The following is a 13,382-nucleotide window of genomic DNA, read 5'->3' on the forward strand; positions in this document are numbered from 1 at the left end:
CTGGAAAAAAAACAAGACAATAATAAAAATCCAAGCCGTTATATCTGCTTTATATCCACATGAGGTACTTAAATTAAACTTGCGCCTTTTCCTTTCTTTTAAACCATTTCAAATTTTACAGTGTCTAAAATGTATGCTCCATTCTTCTTTATAGGGTTTTGTACGTACATGATTTTAAATATGCAACTTTTTTCATTTGTTTGACAGTACACAGGTGTTTCTCTCGATGATTAAATTTTAACTCAAGGGTAAAAAAATGGCTAAAATGAAAAAAGAGGAAAGCTAAGGAACATATTAGTAATCAATCTCAGATACTCAACACAAGCTAATTAATGCATTTAAACATTTCTTTAAGCATAAATGTTAGATCAGCTGATTCATATAAGGTTCAGTCTTTTTCTTTTTGGCGAATTTGATTGACAGCAGTGAGCGGTACAACACTGTCTGAGGAATATGATTGTACAGACACTGTACACTGTACAGACACTGACCAGGTAGCATGTCAAGGCTCTGGTCAGGATTTATTGTCATCTGTTAGGTATGAAGTTCTGATGAATTTTAATATAATTTGGTTTGACAAGATGACCCATAAATGGAGACAAATGTAAGTATTTAACTGCAAAGAAAAGTAGAAAATCAACCTACAGAGGACTACATGTTCCTACCTTTCTTGACTTTCTTCGATAGTTTCTTCTTGATGAATTTGGTCATTTCTTGTGGAGGTTCCAGATCCTCCCCATCACCAGAAACCTCTGCTATTGGCTCAACACCTCCTGTGAGTAAAACATAAACAATAATACTTACATCCTATGATATAATAGGTACATGTTTTAATGACATAGCTGTAAGAAGTGGAGCATCTTCACAGAAGACAGGCACCACAGGATCTTTGTTTTCTTGTTTTACCAGGTTTTCAGCAGCTCATCAACCTTCTACCAACAAGCTGACGTTGCAAAATCCAAAACATTTAGAAAATCTTTTCAAGTGGGTATGTCGTAAAACTAAAATTACACTTAGACTGCAAGTGTTATCCCCTAAGCTGCTAAAATAATTAGGTTGGTAGAAAAAAAGTGCCTCAAAGTACGAAGCAATTTTAAAACAGTTATTTTAATTGCGGGTACATAAGAAAAACCCCCCAAAGGTTTTTAAAGGCCTTTTAAAACTTTTCAACGCCTGCTTTAAGATTCACATAGCCTAATCAGTTGTTCTCTAGACAAAACGCGTCATTTATCAAAATAAGTAATTTATGTTCCAGACATGAACAATTACTTCTAAAATTCAGACTGTTTTCTTTTTGAGTCCTGAGATAATATTATTTTCTCCTTGGTTCAGAGCGAAACTTTAATTGGTGTGATTCAAGTTGCTTTGTTTTTATCCAGTCTATTTTTGTTTCGATGTTCTACAATGTATCTTAACTAGTAGTTGTAAAAGTTTGGGTTTATTTAATGTCATATAAGCAGTAAAGGCTATATGACGGAAACAACATATAATAACACATTTGTTTAATTATTTAATAAATAAATAAACATACTAACAATTGACACATAAAAAAGCGTCATGTTTTTTATAAAGTTCCTAGAAGAACTTCATTCAGAACTTGACATCTTCCCTTTTTGTGAATCATTTTATTCCTTAAAACTGATTTTCAACTCTCATATGTTTTTTCTGCACTGTTTGTATATTTCTAAAAGATTACATAAAGATAACGTAAAGATTAGATTCAATTTCAGAAGAATATAAGCGTAGCTCTGAACAAGTGTTTGGACATGTGGTGTGTGTGTGTGTGTGTGTGTGTGTGAACTAGGATGTGTGACGTTGTGATTGTGTGATTTTGTGTATGTGTGAGATAAAAATCCCCAGCAGAATCCCCTGGATCAGTGTGGATTTAAGGAGCTCCTGAGGCCGATGAATTGGACGCCTTGTCTCGCCCTCTCTACCCCATCTTACAGTCTCCTCCTCCCCTCATCTCTCTGTCTCCTGCTGCCTCCCATCCTTACTCCTTCTGCTTGTGTCTTTCAACACTTTGAGACTTTTTCTCTACCTGCTTCTCAATCTATACCTCAACTCTCTCGTACTACCTCGTCATCTATCCTCTTTTATTCTTTTAACCTGGCTCTTTTTCTCACATTTTCTTCAGTCCCTCCTTCTCTCCTCATCTTATACCACCCTTCCCCTGATTTCCTCTGATCCCTTAGGATTGTGTCCAGTTTCAGGGTATTTTCAGTTAACGTGCACAGCACACACTGTGCCTTTGTGTATGTGTGCATTTACGAGACAGAGTGTGCATGTGTGTCTGCCATCAAGTCTACCTTAAGGTGTCTGAGAATGTGTGTGTGTCTCCATCTCCCCCTCTGCGTCTACATTTGTGTGTGTTAAGATTATGGTAAGCCCTCTCTAATATTTATCCTGGCCTTTTTTAAAGCCAATCTTGTTCCCTTTGGTGAGACCACAGCCTGTGGCTTCACACACACACAGCCACACACTCAACGTCAGTTGTTTGAAACGGGATAGGCCTCACTCCTAATTGGGCAGGTGTTTTTCCAGGGCAAGTTGTTTTTTTTAGCACTGTCGTACAGTTCAATGGTACATATGAGGGTGTCTGTTTTAACCAAGGTTTAACATCAACATCAGGTAAGGAAATTGGCCACCTCTGGAGCAGCATATGCTGACAAAAAAAAAAAAGAAAGTAAAATCACATCGCCTTATCCTAAGGCTAACCTCACACACATTCCTCTGACTCTTTTGCTTCCTGTATATAGCAGGTATTTTGTCATCTGGTCAGAGTCTAGTGCATTTCTAGATTTCTTTTGGCAGGTCTAATGTCTATATTCAACTGTAGACAGGTTATTAGCAGTTTTACACAGTACAATTATTGTTAGGAGTTGTAGTGGCAGTAATTGCTTCCATCACAGTAATTATTATTAAAATTTAAAACAAAACTACAACCAGTTGTTATACTAGCATCACAAACAAGGTATATATAGATATAAAAAATTACTTTTGAAAGAAATTACATCAAATGACCAAAGCATTGAAGTTTAACAGGTTACAAAAGCTGCTGCCACCCTGCTACCTGTCCAGGCAGCTTTTTTATGTCAAGGCTCATGTTTAAACATAACATTACTTTTCTCAGACAAATTAGCATCTTTGTTTGTGTATTGATGTGGAGCCCAACTTACAACACTGCACTGCACACAAGAATGCACATTCAAATATGGAATCCAGGAAATTAAAGACTTAAAAAGAAAAACTGATCATTTTTAAATTAAAAGTAGAATATGTAGAATATTTGAATGTAAGTTTAACATTTTAACTCAACAAAATTTAATATCCAATTTTCATATGGAATGACATAACTTCTAAAGACCTGATGTGGCCTGTAGGTTGCAAAATGCAAATGTCTTCCCTGGAGACTTCCACCCTACTTAACATATAGATCATAGAAAACCTATAACATATTCAAGACTGTATTCAGTTCTGCTGTCTAAAATTCATTCAAATATTCTTTATGACATTAAAATGCTGATTAAATCACAAAGTCTCCCACATTTGAATAAGTTGGAAGATAAGGAGTAAAAGAAAATGAGAAATCATTAGATGTTTTATGAGTGGCTATTTCCACCACAATATCAATCCCAATAGATTTTAATTGCTTTAAATTATATCTATGAAGCACAGTTACGGTCACATCAAAAGCCGTGATCCATGTTTGATCGTTCGGAACATTACAAGTTGCATAAACCAATGCGTGACAAGTTTGAGACTGTTTTAGAGCAACTCTGGACAGGCTGTTTCAGGGGTTAAGCTGCTTCCAAACGACGGGTCTGTTTTGGTCTGAAATGCGGACACACCAGAGCATTCCAGCTTTATTCTGGGCTGTGGTTTGAAGATGGGGGTGACACTGTGCTGCTGTGGTTACCGGCAATTTGGCTGTGGGCTTTACGCTTTTTCAGTCCCCCCTCAAGGCACACATGTTCATACACCCACGTGTGCACACGTCGACTCATGTACCGTACCCGCTCTAACCTGCTTTTGAAGGCACAAATCAAAATTTAGGAAGTATGTAGCTGTAAATCGTATCTCACACACAGGATATGGATATATTATGGGTTGAATATTGTCTAATATTCTCTAAGCAGGTTAGTGACATTACAGTGACATTGGTCGGATTTGTTGAATGATGAACCTCAGGTAGTGGCGAATTCTCCCCTAAAATAGCACCCTGCTGATTTATATATAGCGATGTGGAGGAGAACTCTTCAATTTGGAAACCCCACACAGACAGAACACAGACAGCTGCTCAGAATTACACACATAACATGACCTACACTTAAACACATTACATGTAGTTTCCTGTGCCGACCCTCACGTATCCATGCAGAGATACATGTATGTGTATGCAAATACTGAAGGACGTATAAACGTTGCCCATCTTCTCCCCTCTCTTTAATTCTGAAATAGATGCTGGACCCAAACCACAGCTACCAGTGGAAGAAAGTGAAAATAGCCTGTGTGGATAGGAGAAAATGTGCGTGCTCGCTTCAAATGGACTGTGACTTTATTAACTGGGAAAAACCCTTGAAATAAAGTTAAAATAGTATTACATTCAAAAGGCACGACATGAGAAAATACACTTAAAAGATCAGAGGAGGGCAATGTGTCATCTAGCTGGAATATAAATGCTCACTGTAATTAATACTGACCATAAGTTGACTAATAATTTTAAAATTACATTAGCAAGCTTTATGCTTTTGGTTTGGGCGCGAATGTAACAGAAAAGGAAAATGAGAACCGCCTGAAATAACTGAAAAACTCAGACAAAAAAACACAACCCTGTCATTTTGCTTTCGGCCCCCTAGAGATGGAAAATATCTTAATTCAGTCAGTGATTCAGATTGACAGGGGAAAGTGTGTGACTTCTCTGGCTTCGGGTAGAAAAAAAAAAGATAAAAAGTCACCCTATCTTTATCTCCTCCCAACTGCATTTACTACACCACAGAAGTAAGGAGTATGTTTTTTACGTGCTCGTTGCTTTGTGATTATCTCCAGAAATGAGATATTTTACTGCTTTTCAGAAAATATTAGTTATTAATACTCAAGCAAAAGACACTCTAGAGTATAGATTCTGAAAGACCAGATTCCAATCCAAATGAGAATTGAATGGCAAGTGAAGCTGGTCCCAGTCTACCTTATTTTTTTGATGTTGTCAACAGAAGACGGACCATCAGTTGTGTGGGAAAGAACCAATCACAGTGCAGTATGCTGCTACAACGCCAGCCAATAATAATTATAGTATTTCAAAGAAAAGTGCCTTGTTTAGCAGTATGCAGCGGTAAGGGGTGTGACGATACCTGAAACTCACAAGACAAGTTGAAACATGACACCGAGTTAACGAGAATGAGACGGGATTTTTATGTTACTAAATCAAGTTTATGCTGCAAAAAGCCCTTCCTATGTTCTGCCATTTTTATTGATTTTTGTCACAAACAACATTTCCTTTTATCTCTTCATCATCGGAACAGTAGTTCACTATGAACAGTATGCATGGTCTACAGTAGAACATTTTTCAGCATGAGCTGCGATTGTGATGTAGCTCAACAAACCGCTACATGAACAGCCACTGGTTGCTATGGCGATTCCTTCTGCCTCCTTCAGCATCTAAACAGTTTGGCTGCCCTCACATGCTGTTTGTATGTCGTCTGTTACTCCCGTTGGAAACCAAAAATGCTGGCAAACAAAGGATTTAAGAGTATTTAGGATATCTTCTATTAAAACTTCATCAGGTGAAGCCAGGCTGACTGCAACCGACTAGTGGTCATGAGACAAAATATGTTTTAAAATTGAGAGATCTTGCAAGGCAAGATGTTGTTACACCCTGGTGAATCAGAAAAACAGGTTTTTGTCCACACACAAATAATTGGAGCATCAAAGAAAATAAGTACTTTTATCCCCTTAGCAACAACTTATTATATGCATAACGTGACATTTTGGGTGTAATTTACAACCAATTTAGAAGGGATTTATTTATCATTACCTCTTCTGGAAATTAAATGTTTGAACTTTGCTCTAGAGCTGTGTAAGACATCTGATCCATTGCATAAGTTTTAGTGCCCCAGGGAGAATGAAAAAAATAAGTTAATCTAAAGATCAGCTAAAATGATATACCAAGTTTGTTTTCTGTAAAGAATTACATTTTTTACAATAATTACCTTGGCCAGATTTGCTAACCATATTCTATTATGCAGTCAAACTAATAAAAAAAAGAGCTATTCCTGTAACATTAGTAAATAAATAGATAAACCAACTTATGGAAGTTGATTTGTACTAATCCATTGATAAATAGATGATTTAAAACATACAATTATGATAATGAGAATGTTTCTTGGATGAATTCATTCTGTTCATCTGTGTTAATTACAGCACTTAAGAACAAAAGCTTCCAGCTGCTACTGGTTCATTTTAAACACTGCTGATGATTTTGTTCCATGAGGCGGTTCTGTTCAGGCGGTTTTTATTTCCAGGAAACTACCAGAAACACATTAACACCGACACACACACTTCCTCCCAGTGAAGTGCAAACTTCATGTGTTGTATCCCCAGAGTGTGCATGTCTCTTTTTGTGTGGTTGTGGTCTTGGAGGGGGAAACGATTTCCGTAAGTGTTGTTGGAAAAGCAAACAAGTGTGTATGTTTACAGGCGGGTGAGAAAGCAAGATCTGAGAAGCCTGTTTACTGCTGTGTGTGTGTGTATGTGTGTGTGAATTTTGGTAGAAGCCCAAAATGAAGTCCGAGACTCTGTGATTAAAAAAAATAAACACTCAGTCACTCCTTTCATACATGCAAATACTGTAATTTTTAAACTATTATTTAATGGTGTTTTTGAAAAAACAACAGGGATTTATGCTAGAGTTGTAAAAGAGTGCAGTGCATTTAATTTTAATTATTTATGAGTTATGTCTTATAAATAAACCCACTAAGCAATAAATTATAGGGTTCTTAAAATTTTGCATTTGGTTGTTTTGCACATACAAAACAACAACATATTTAAGCATATTTTGTAAACATGTTTAAATCATCACTTAGAATACAAACTTAGAAAATCTAGAAAATTGTCCAACCCAGTTGCACATTTCTTGAATCTGAATATACCAATTGTATTAATGTTTTTCCAAAGTTGTACATTTGCAGTTACTGTGAAATCTCTTTTGTCTTTGTTGTCATGATTAATGTTGTGTAAACGTGTTGTGACTTTGCTGCTGGTACACCTAAATCTGCACAATATGTTTCACTAACAAGAAAAAAAGTCCACAAATTCACATTTTTACAACAGCAAATCTTGTATGATTAACTATCGTCAACACCAAAGTTTACAGTGACTACATCTGCTTTAGCTGCCCATCTAATTTCATTTTTTCTTCCTCTTTATCTTCCCCGTCTTCCTCACCTGGAGCAGCAAGATTCTGAATCTGTGCAGGGATCTGGACATTAGCTTCAGAGGCCAGGGTGAGCCGGCCTCCCTTCCCGATGCGATCACAGAGCAGGGCTATGTGTTTCTTGAGGCGGTTGGTGTCTTGGGGAAGGCCCAGCACGGGGCCGCCTGCCTGAGCCAGAGAAGTGGCCTGGTCCTTGGGGCTTCGCGACAAGCAGCTCCGGAGAAGGTGGGAGACTGCCGCATCACAGCTCTCCTCCCAGCCCTGATGAAACAGGAGGAAAAGTTAACATGGATCACAGAGAGAGATAATGTGTGTGTGTTAGCACTGTAATAAATATAAGAGTAACATCCATCCCTCCATCCATCCATTTTCTTGACACCCTTGTCCCTCAGTGGGGTCGGGTGGGTTGCTGGTGCCCATCTCCAGCTAACGTTTCGGGCGAGAGGCGGGGTCACCCTGGACAGGTCGMCAGTCTGTCGCAGGGCAACACAGAAACACACAGGACAAACAACCATGCACACACACACTCACACCTAGGGACAAGTTAGACAGACCAATTAACCTGACAGTCATGTTTTTGGACTGTGGGAGGAAGCCGGAGTACCCGGAGAAAACCCTCGCATGCACAGGGAGAACATGCAAACTCCATGCAGAAAGACCGGGGCCGGGAATTGAACCCAGAACCTTCTTGCTGCAAGGCAACAGCTCTACCAACTGCGCCACTGTGCAGCCCTATAAGAGTAACATCATGGTGTAAATGACTATCAGCGACTAATGTAACCTTTACTTGGATTGTATGATGTTTATGTTTTAAAACTTATAATAAAAGAAAAAAACACACAATAAAGTAAAATAAGTTTCCAAACACCAGTGATGAAGGAAGTCAGACCGGTGAGGTTCTCCATAATTTGGTTATCATGTCCTCTGTGAAGAAAGTCTGCAGATTTTGGTGAAGGGGATTCCATCTCGTTAGGAAACCTCAAGATTTAATGTTTGCTTTGTGCAGATTTTATGCCTCTGTTGGCTTCCTTTGACTATGATCTAATGCAGTGGAACAGGTGTTGCTTTCATGAGTGTTGGTAGGATGGAAAGGTGAGATGGACAGAAGGATTGGGGTTTTGTCTGCAGTAAATTGAGTGCTGCTCCAATTTGTTTTGGTGAACAAAAAGCGGAGCCAAAAAAAAAAACACTCAATTTATTGTACATTCCAACCCTCATTTATGGTCATGAGATATGGATACAAGTGGCTAAAATGAACTTTATTCAGAGGATTGCTGGACTGAGGCGTTCTACTATGATAGACAGGTTGGACCTTCATATACAGCATGATAGTGATATGGATCATATCACAAACAAATCCTGGATGCAAGAGGCTGAAATGAACTTCCTCTGTAGGGGTAGGCCTTATTGACAGGGTGAAGAGGCTCATCATCTGGTTGGGGTTCAGAGGAGAGCTGCTGCTCCTCCTAAGCAAAAGGAGCCAGTGGAGGTGGTTTGGATATTTGATCAGGCTCAACTCTGGACACATTCCTGTAAAGGTCTCCTTGCACATGAAGACCCAATATTCCCTCCAAGGTCCAGATATTCCTTTTTCCCTTGTGAATACCTTGGGATCCTCCAACAAGCTTGGAAGTGTCTTAGTGAAAACAGACTGCTCAGTTTAAGTTTATGAGGCTGTTACCTTAACGACACGAATTCGGATGTGCAAAGAACAATAGAAGAACAAGTTAAAATTAGACAAGCTTGACTATATTCTACTGCACCTTGCACCCATTGTCCTCATGGAAAGTCTTGAATTCTTAGACATTAGGAAAAACTCATTATGAGTCAAACAGAAAACAACTTTCAAAAGTTCATTTTCATCTTAAGTAAGAGACAAAATGTGTGTGTTTGTTGCATGTAGGTATTAGAGGGGAAAGGGTGTGTTGACAGGTACCCTTCCCCCTTCTAAACCCTCCATTCCTTCCTTCCCCTGCCTGCCGCCACAATGATTGACCTGTAATGAGCCATAATGACAGGTAATCAGCTCCGTAATAATGGTGACAGAGTGATACTGACAGAGAGAAAGAAAGAAAAAAAAAAGAAATGAAGGGCAGCAGACATAAAGAGATGGTTGTAAAAGGCCTAGGAGATGAGATGGTAAGATATATATTAGAGACTGAACACAAGATGAGCGGAAAGGTGAAGAACGATCAGAGATAATAACGAGGACAGTAGACAGGGGAACAATCTTGAGAGAGAGAGAAATGAGAGGGGAGGAAGTGGAGGAGGAGGACAGATGGGAGTTGGGTGACCTGTTTGTATCACAATACCTCACCAGATTATCAAATACTTAAAATAACTGCAGGTTTCTGTGGAAACTTGGCAGGCTGAAGCACACACCCACCGACACAAACATTTCACATACTGCTGAACAATATTTAATATATTTAAGCCTGAAGTGCTGGGATTCGTCACTGAGAGGGAGAGGAAGCGAACAAAGCAGAACAGGTTTGGACTGAGGGGTAGGACAAGAAATTAAGACAAATTGTCTTAACTTGGAGACTATACAGAATGTGTTTTAAGAGAAATCATATTTGTGGACAACAGTATGTTTTTTAATGAGGATGATTTAAAGGTCATGCACATTCATTTAAACAAGTATTGGATCAGATGTTTATAAGAAATCACCATTTTATGAGCAAACTATAAATAAAAGCAGCTATAAAAACTCCTTCTGAGATTTCATTTGAAATAGTTGGACTTGGTGGTTAATTCTTGATTATATTTTATTTTATTTTTAATTATTGCTGTAAAATTGTGATTTAAATTTGCCTGTTATTGAATCACAGCAAGCACACTTTACTGGGAGCTTTGAATATGCATGTTAAGTTCATTAACTTTCTATAACCAAAACTGTACTTTAGGAGTCAGTGTTTGTGCAGATTTTCCTCTGAAGTGCCCATTCAGTGCCCATTGGAGACATATATTGTATTACCAAGGAAAAAAGCCAAAAATGTTGATATATTAGTTTCATGCACCAAAAAAAACAGTAACTGCCCATCTAGCCTGATCATGCCACTTTCTACTTTTCAAACATTTGCTAAACTTAAAAGCATTCCAAAAACATTCAGGACACCATGTCTCACAGAGAAAAATCCTAGGTGGGACAGCAATGTCACTGAACTGGCATGTATAGCAACAACCCTGAAATGCTCCCAAAGAGACAGGTAAAGGTTCAGAAAGCGATATCCCAGTTCTGACATCCCGTCAAGACTGGGAAAGTCATTTTGGAGACCGGAGTTACGCTTCTATGACAACAATGTATCCAGTCTGTTTCCAGGGGAAACATCATTCACTTTAACTAAATGAGGGGAATCCTTTATCTGAAAGAATGTTTAAAGACAGGATTTGGTATTACATAACTGCTTCATTTATTGTCGATAAAAGAACATTTTGTCGACAATAAATGTCGATAAAATGTTCTTTTATTGTCGATAAAAGAACATTTTATCGACAATCAAACCTTTAGATCCAAAGCTCTTTAGGAATTGTAGCAGAAGAGCGCATAGCTTCAACTGGGCGGGGAAACCCGCACCGAACAAATACATCTAGAAATTTAGGAGAAACTGGAGAAAGTTGCAGGATGGGAGCTCTCAAGGAAAAGAAAAAACAACAAGGGACTGAAGGGAGCTGTGAGGAAAATTAGGACTTTGAGCAAAAGTGATTGTAACAATACAAGCTTAGAAATAAGCCTTGTTCTGAATTACAGGTCTAATTTACCAAGTTTAAGCAGAACAAAATTAGAGAAAGTGTCACTTATGGATCATATATTGGATGTCTAAAAATTGTTTTTATTGTTATGTTAGTGCTTTATTCTTGTTATAATTTACAGTCATTCTGACCCAGCCTGGAAGAATTTAAGCATTCATGGAAACCCGGTGTAAGAGATTAAGGGATTTAAAAGCTTTACAGTTGCCAAAACACTGTATAGTGGTTTTAAACACTCATAGAAAGAATTTTACAACTTTGGAAAGTCATCACAGCAGCAAATATTTGTCTAAAATCACAGAGATTGAAGAGTAAACAATGGAAACATGTGCATAACAAAAGGCTAACCACAAGGTTTGCCAGTGTCAGTCTGAATGGATTTTAGATGCCAAAGTGTCCAATATGGTAATATGAAAGGACATTCATCATACAAAATAAGTAAATAAATATAATTCTTAATTTTTATAAAACCAGTACCTGGCAGCATATGCTAAAGTCTGCATGTAGCTCTAAAATTAAAGAAATGATGCTCATATCCTTCTACTTAAATCTGTTACTCCAATCTTAGATTTTTGCAAGACTGCAAAACAAGAAAGATATTTATATACACACTAACTGCATGACAAATGTAAACTGCATAAGGAAGGAAGAGAATAACATAAAAGAAACATCATAAATAACAGCAAAGAAATTAAGAATCTAGAAAACAGAAATGAGGGTAAGAACAGATGGATCTGAAGTAAGATATGGAAAAATGAATGGAGAATATCAAAGATTAAATGATATAGGGGAAACAAAAATGTGGTATAAATCTAAAATGTCAGCAAAAGGTATAATTGAAATAAGATGTGGGAAGAAGGAAACAGGTACTTGAAGTGATGGAAGAGGATGAAGAACAGAGAGACAATAAGCAGGACAAGCACAGATGTGAAAAAGTGAAGCAAGAGAAATTATGAAAAGAGCAGCTTTTCTGCTTGTCTGGAACAAAAAATGTTTAGTTAGCTGCAAAACAGACTCAGATGATGTTTTTTTTTTTTTACAGCCCATCAGCTGTAAACCAAATTTGACTAGAGAAAAAAGGAATAGCTAATATTATATATGGCAGGCCTCATATTTGAAAAATATGATAACATTTGCAACTGCAGTAACAGTTTAAGTTGGAATAATTTCTTGGAAAACTTGTTGGGAGTCTAGAAGCAAACTAAGTCTTTTCTTTTCCTTCAACTCTCCTCTCTTTTGTCTTTCTCCTCCTCCTCATTATCTCTTCCACGCCTCTTTGTTTTCTGTTAATCCAGCACTTCAGCCGTCTATCCTCTTCTCTGACTTTATTCATGTTTGTGACATTCCAGGGATTTATCCCTCTTAAAGAAATCCGTACTTGCACTCAGTTGCATTGACCTCACCTGCAGGGTCACAGAAAAGGTCAAAAGTCAAGAGTGGGCTGAGGTGGATTCACCCTTGCACCAAAATAATTCCCTAAAAATCCAGAAGATTCTTTATTCTCAAATAAGACTATAAATAAAAGATTAACTGCATTTTTTATAGCTGTATTAATAACAGATAAAACATATAGTCATTCAATTTTAGATACGACACATTTCCTCTACAAAGTTCTGCCATTTACAGTTTGTGTACATGGATTTGATACACTTTAACACATTAATTTATAAAGTCATTGTTCATTGTTTTGAAACCTTCACTTTAAGTCCAGTGTATAATTTGACGCATTTTTATTTTGGTGCTTCCTGTGTTATTATAAACCAAAGTGCTAAACGTTCAGAGCTATTTTAAGCCAAAATATATGCTGATGATTACATCATCACATTTTTATGCACACAGTCACATCACAGTGGGATGCCGTGTTGTCTGAAAATAGCTCGTCGGTCCACCTGTTTGCCTTAATGTTCTTGACGTGACCCTAATTATTGCTAATTCACTTAATGCCAATAATCCAAGTTAAAAAAAACAGACACACTTTCAAAGTCCATCGAGGCTTATCAGTTGTCCTTCTTAACTTATTTTTGTCCACAATTTATCGCTCTCTCTCGTCCTTTGTTAGTTTTGCAAGATGCTTTACATGCAGCTGTTTTGATGTGACTGTGCAATGTTGGGACAGACAGACAGACAGTTCTGGAAATAGACTTAGACTTAGTGTGTGTTAATGAAAGCTCCAGGGAACTGATCAGAGTCATGGAAAATT

General features: G+C 37.6%; 1 protein-coding gene across 6 annotated transcripts in view; it reads right to left on the minus strand.

The window, feature by feature from the left end:
* Positions 1-13,382, minus strand: part of bbs9 (Bardet-Biedl syndrome 9) — a 144,754-nt gene that overhangs the window by 53,103 nt on the left and 78,269 nt on the right. For all 6 annotated transcript variants that reach the window (XM_008430848.2, XM_008430847.2, XM_008430851.2 and 3 more), the window contains 2 exons: positions 7,444-7,693; positions 666-773 (listed from right to left, as the gene is read on the minus strand). In XM_008430848.2, the coding sequence (XP_008429070.1) occupies positions 666-773; positions 7,444-7,693 (358 nt within the window). The remainder of the gene's footprint in view (positions 1-665; positions 774-7,443; positions 7,694-13,382) is intronic.

This window comes from Poecilia reticulata, linkage group LG16 (genome assembly GCF_000633615.1).
Source record: "Poecilia reticulata strain Guanapo linkage group LG16, Guppy_female_1.0+MT, whole genome shotgun sequence".
Lineage (NCBI taxonomy): Eukaryota > Metazoa > Chordata > Actinopteri > Cyprinodontiformes > Poeciliidae > Poecilia > Poecilia reticulata.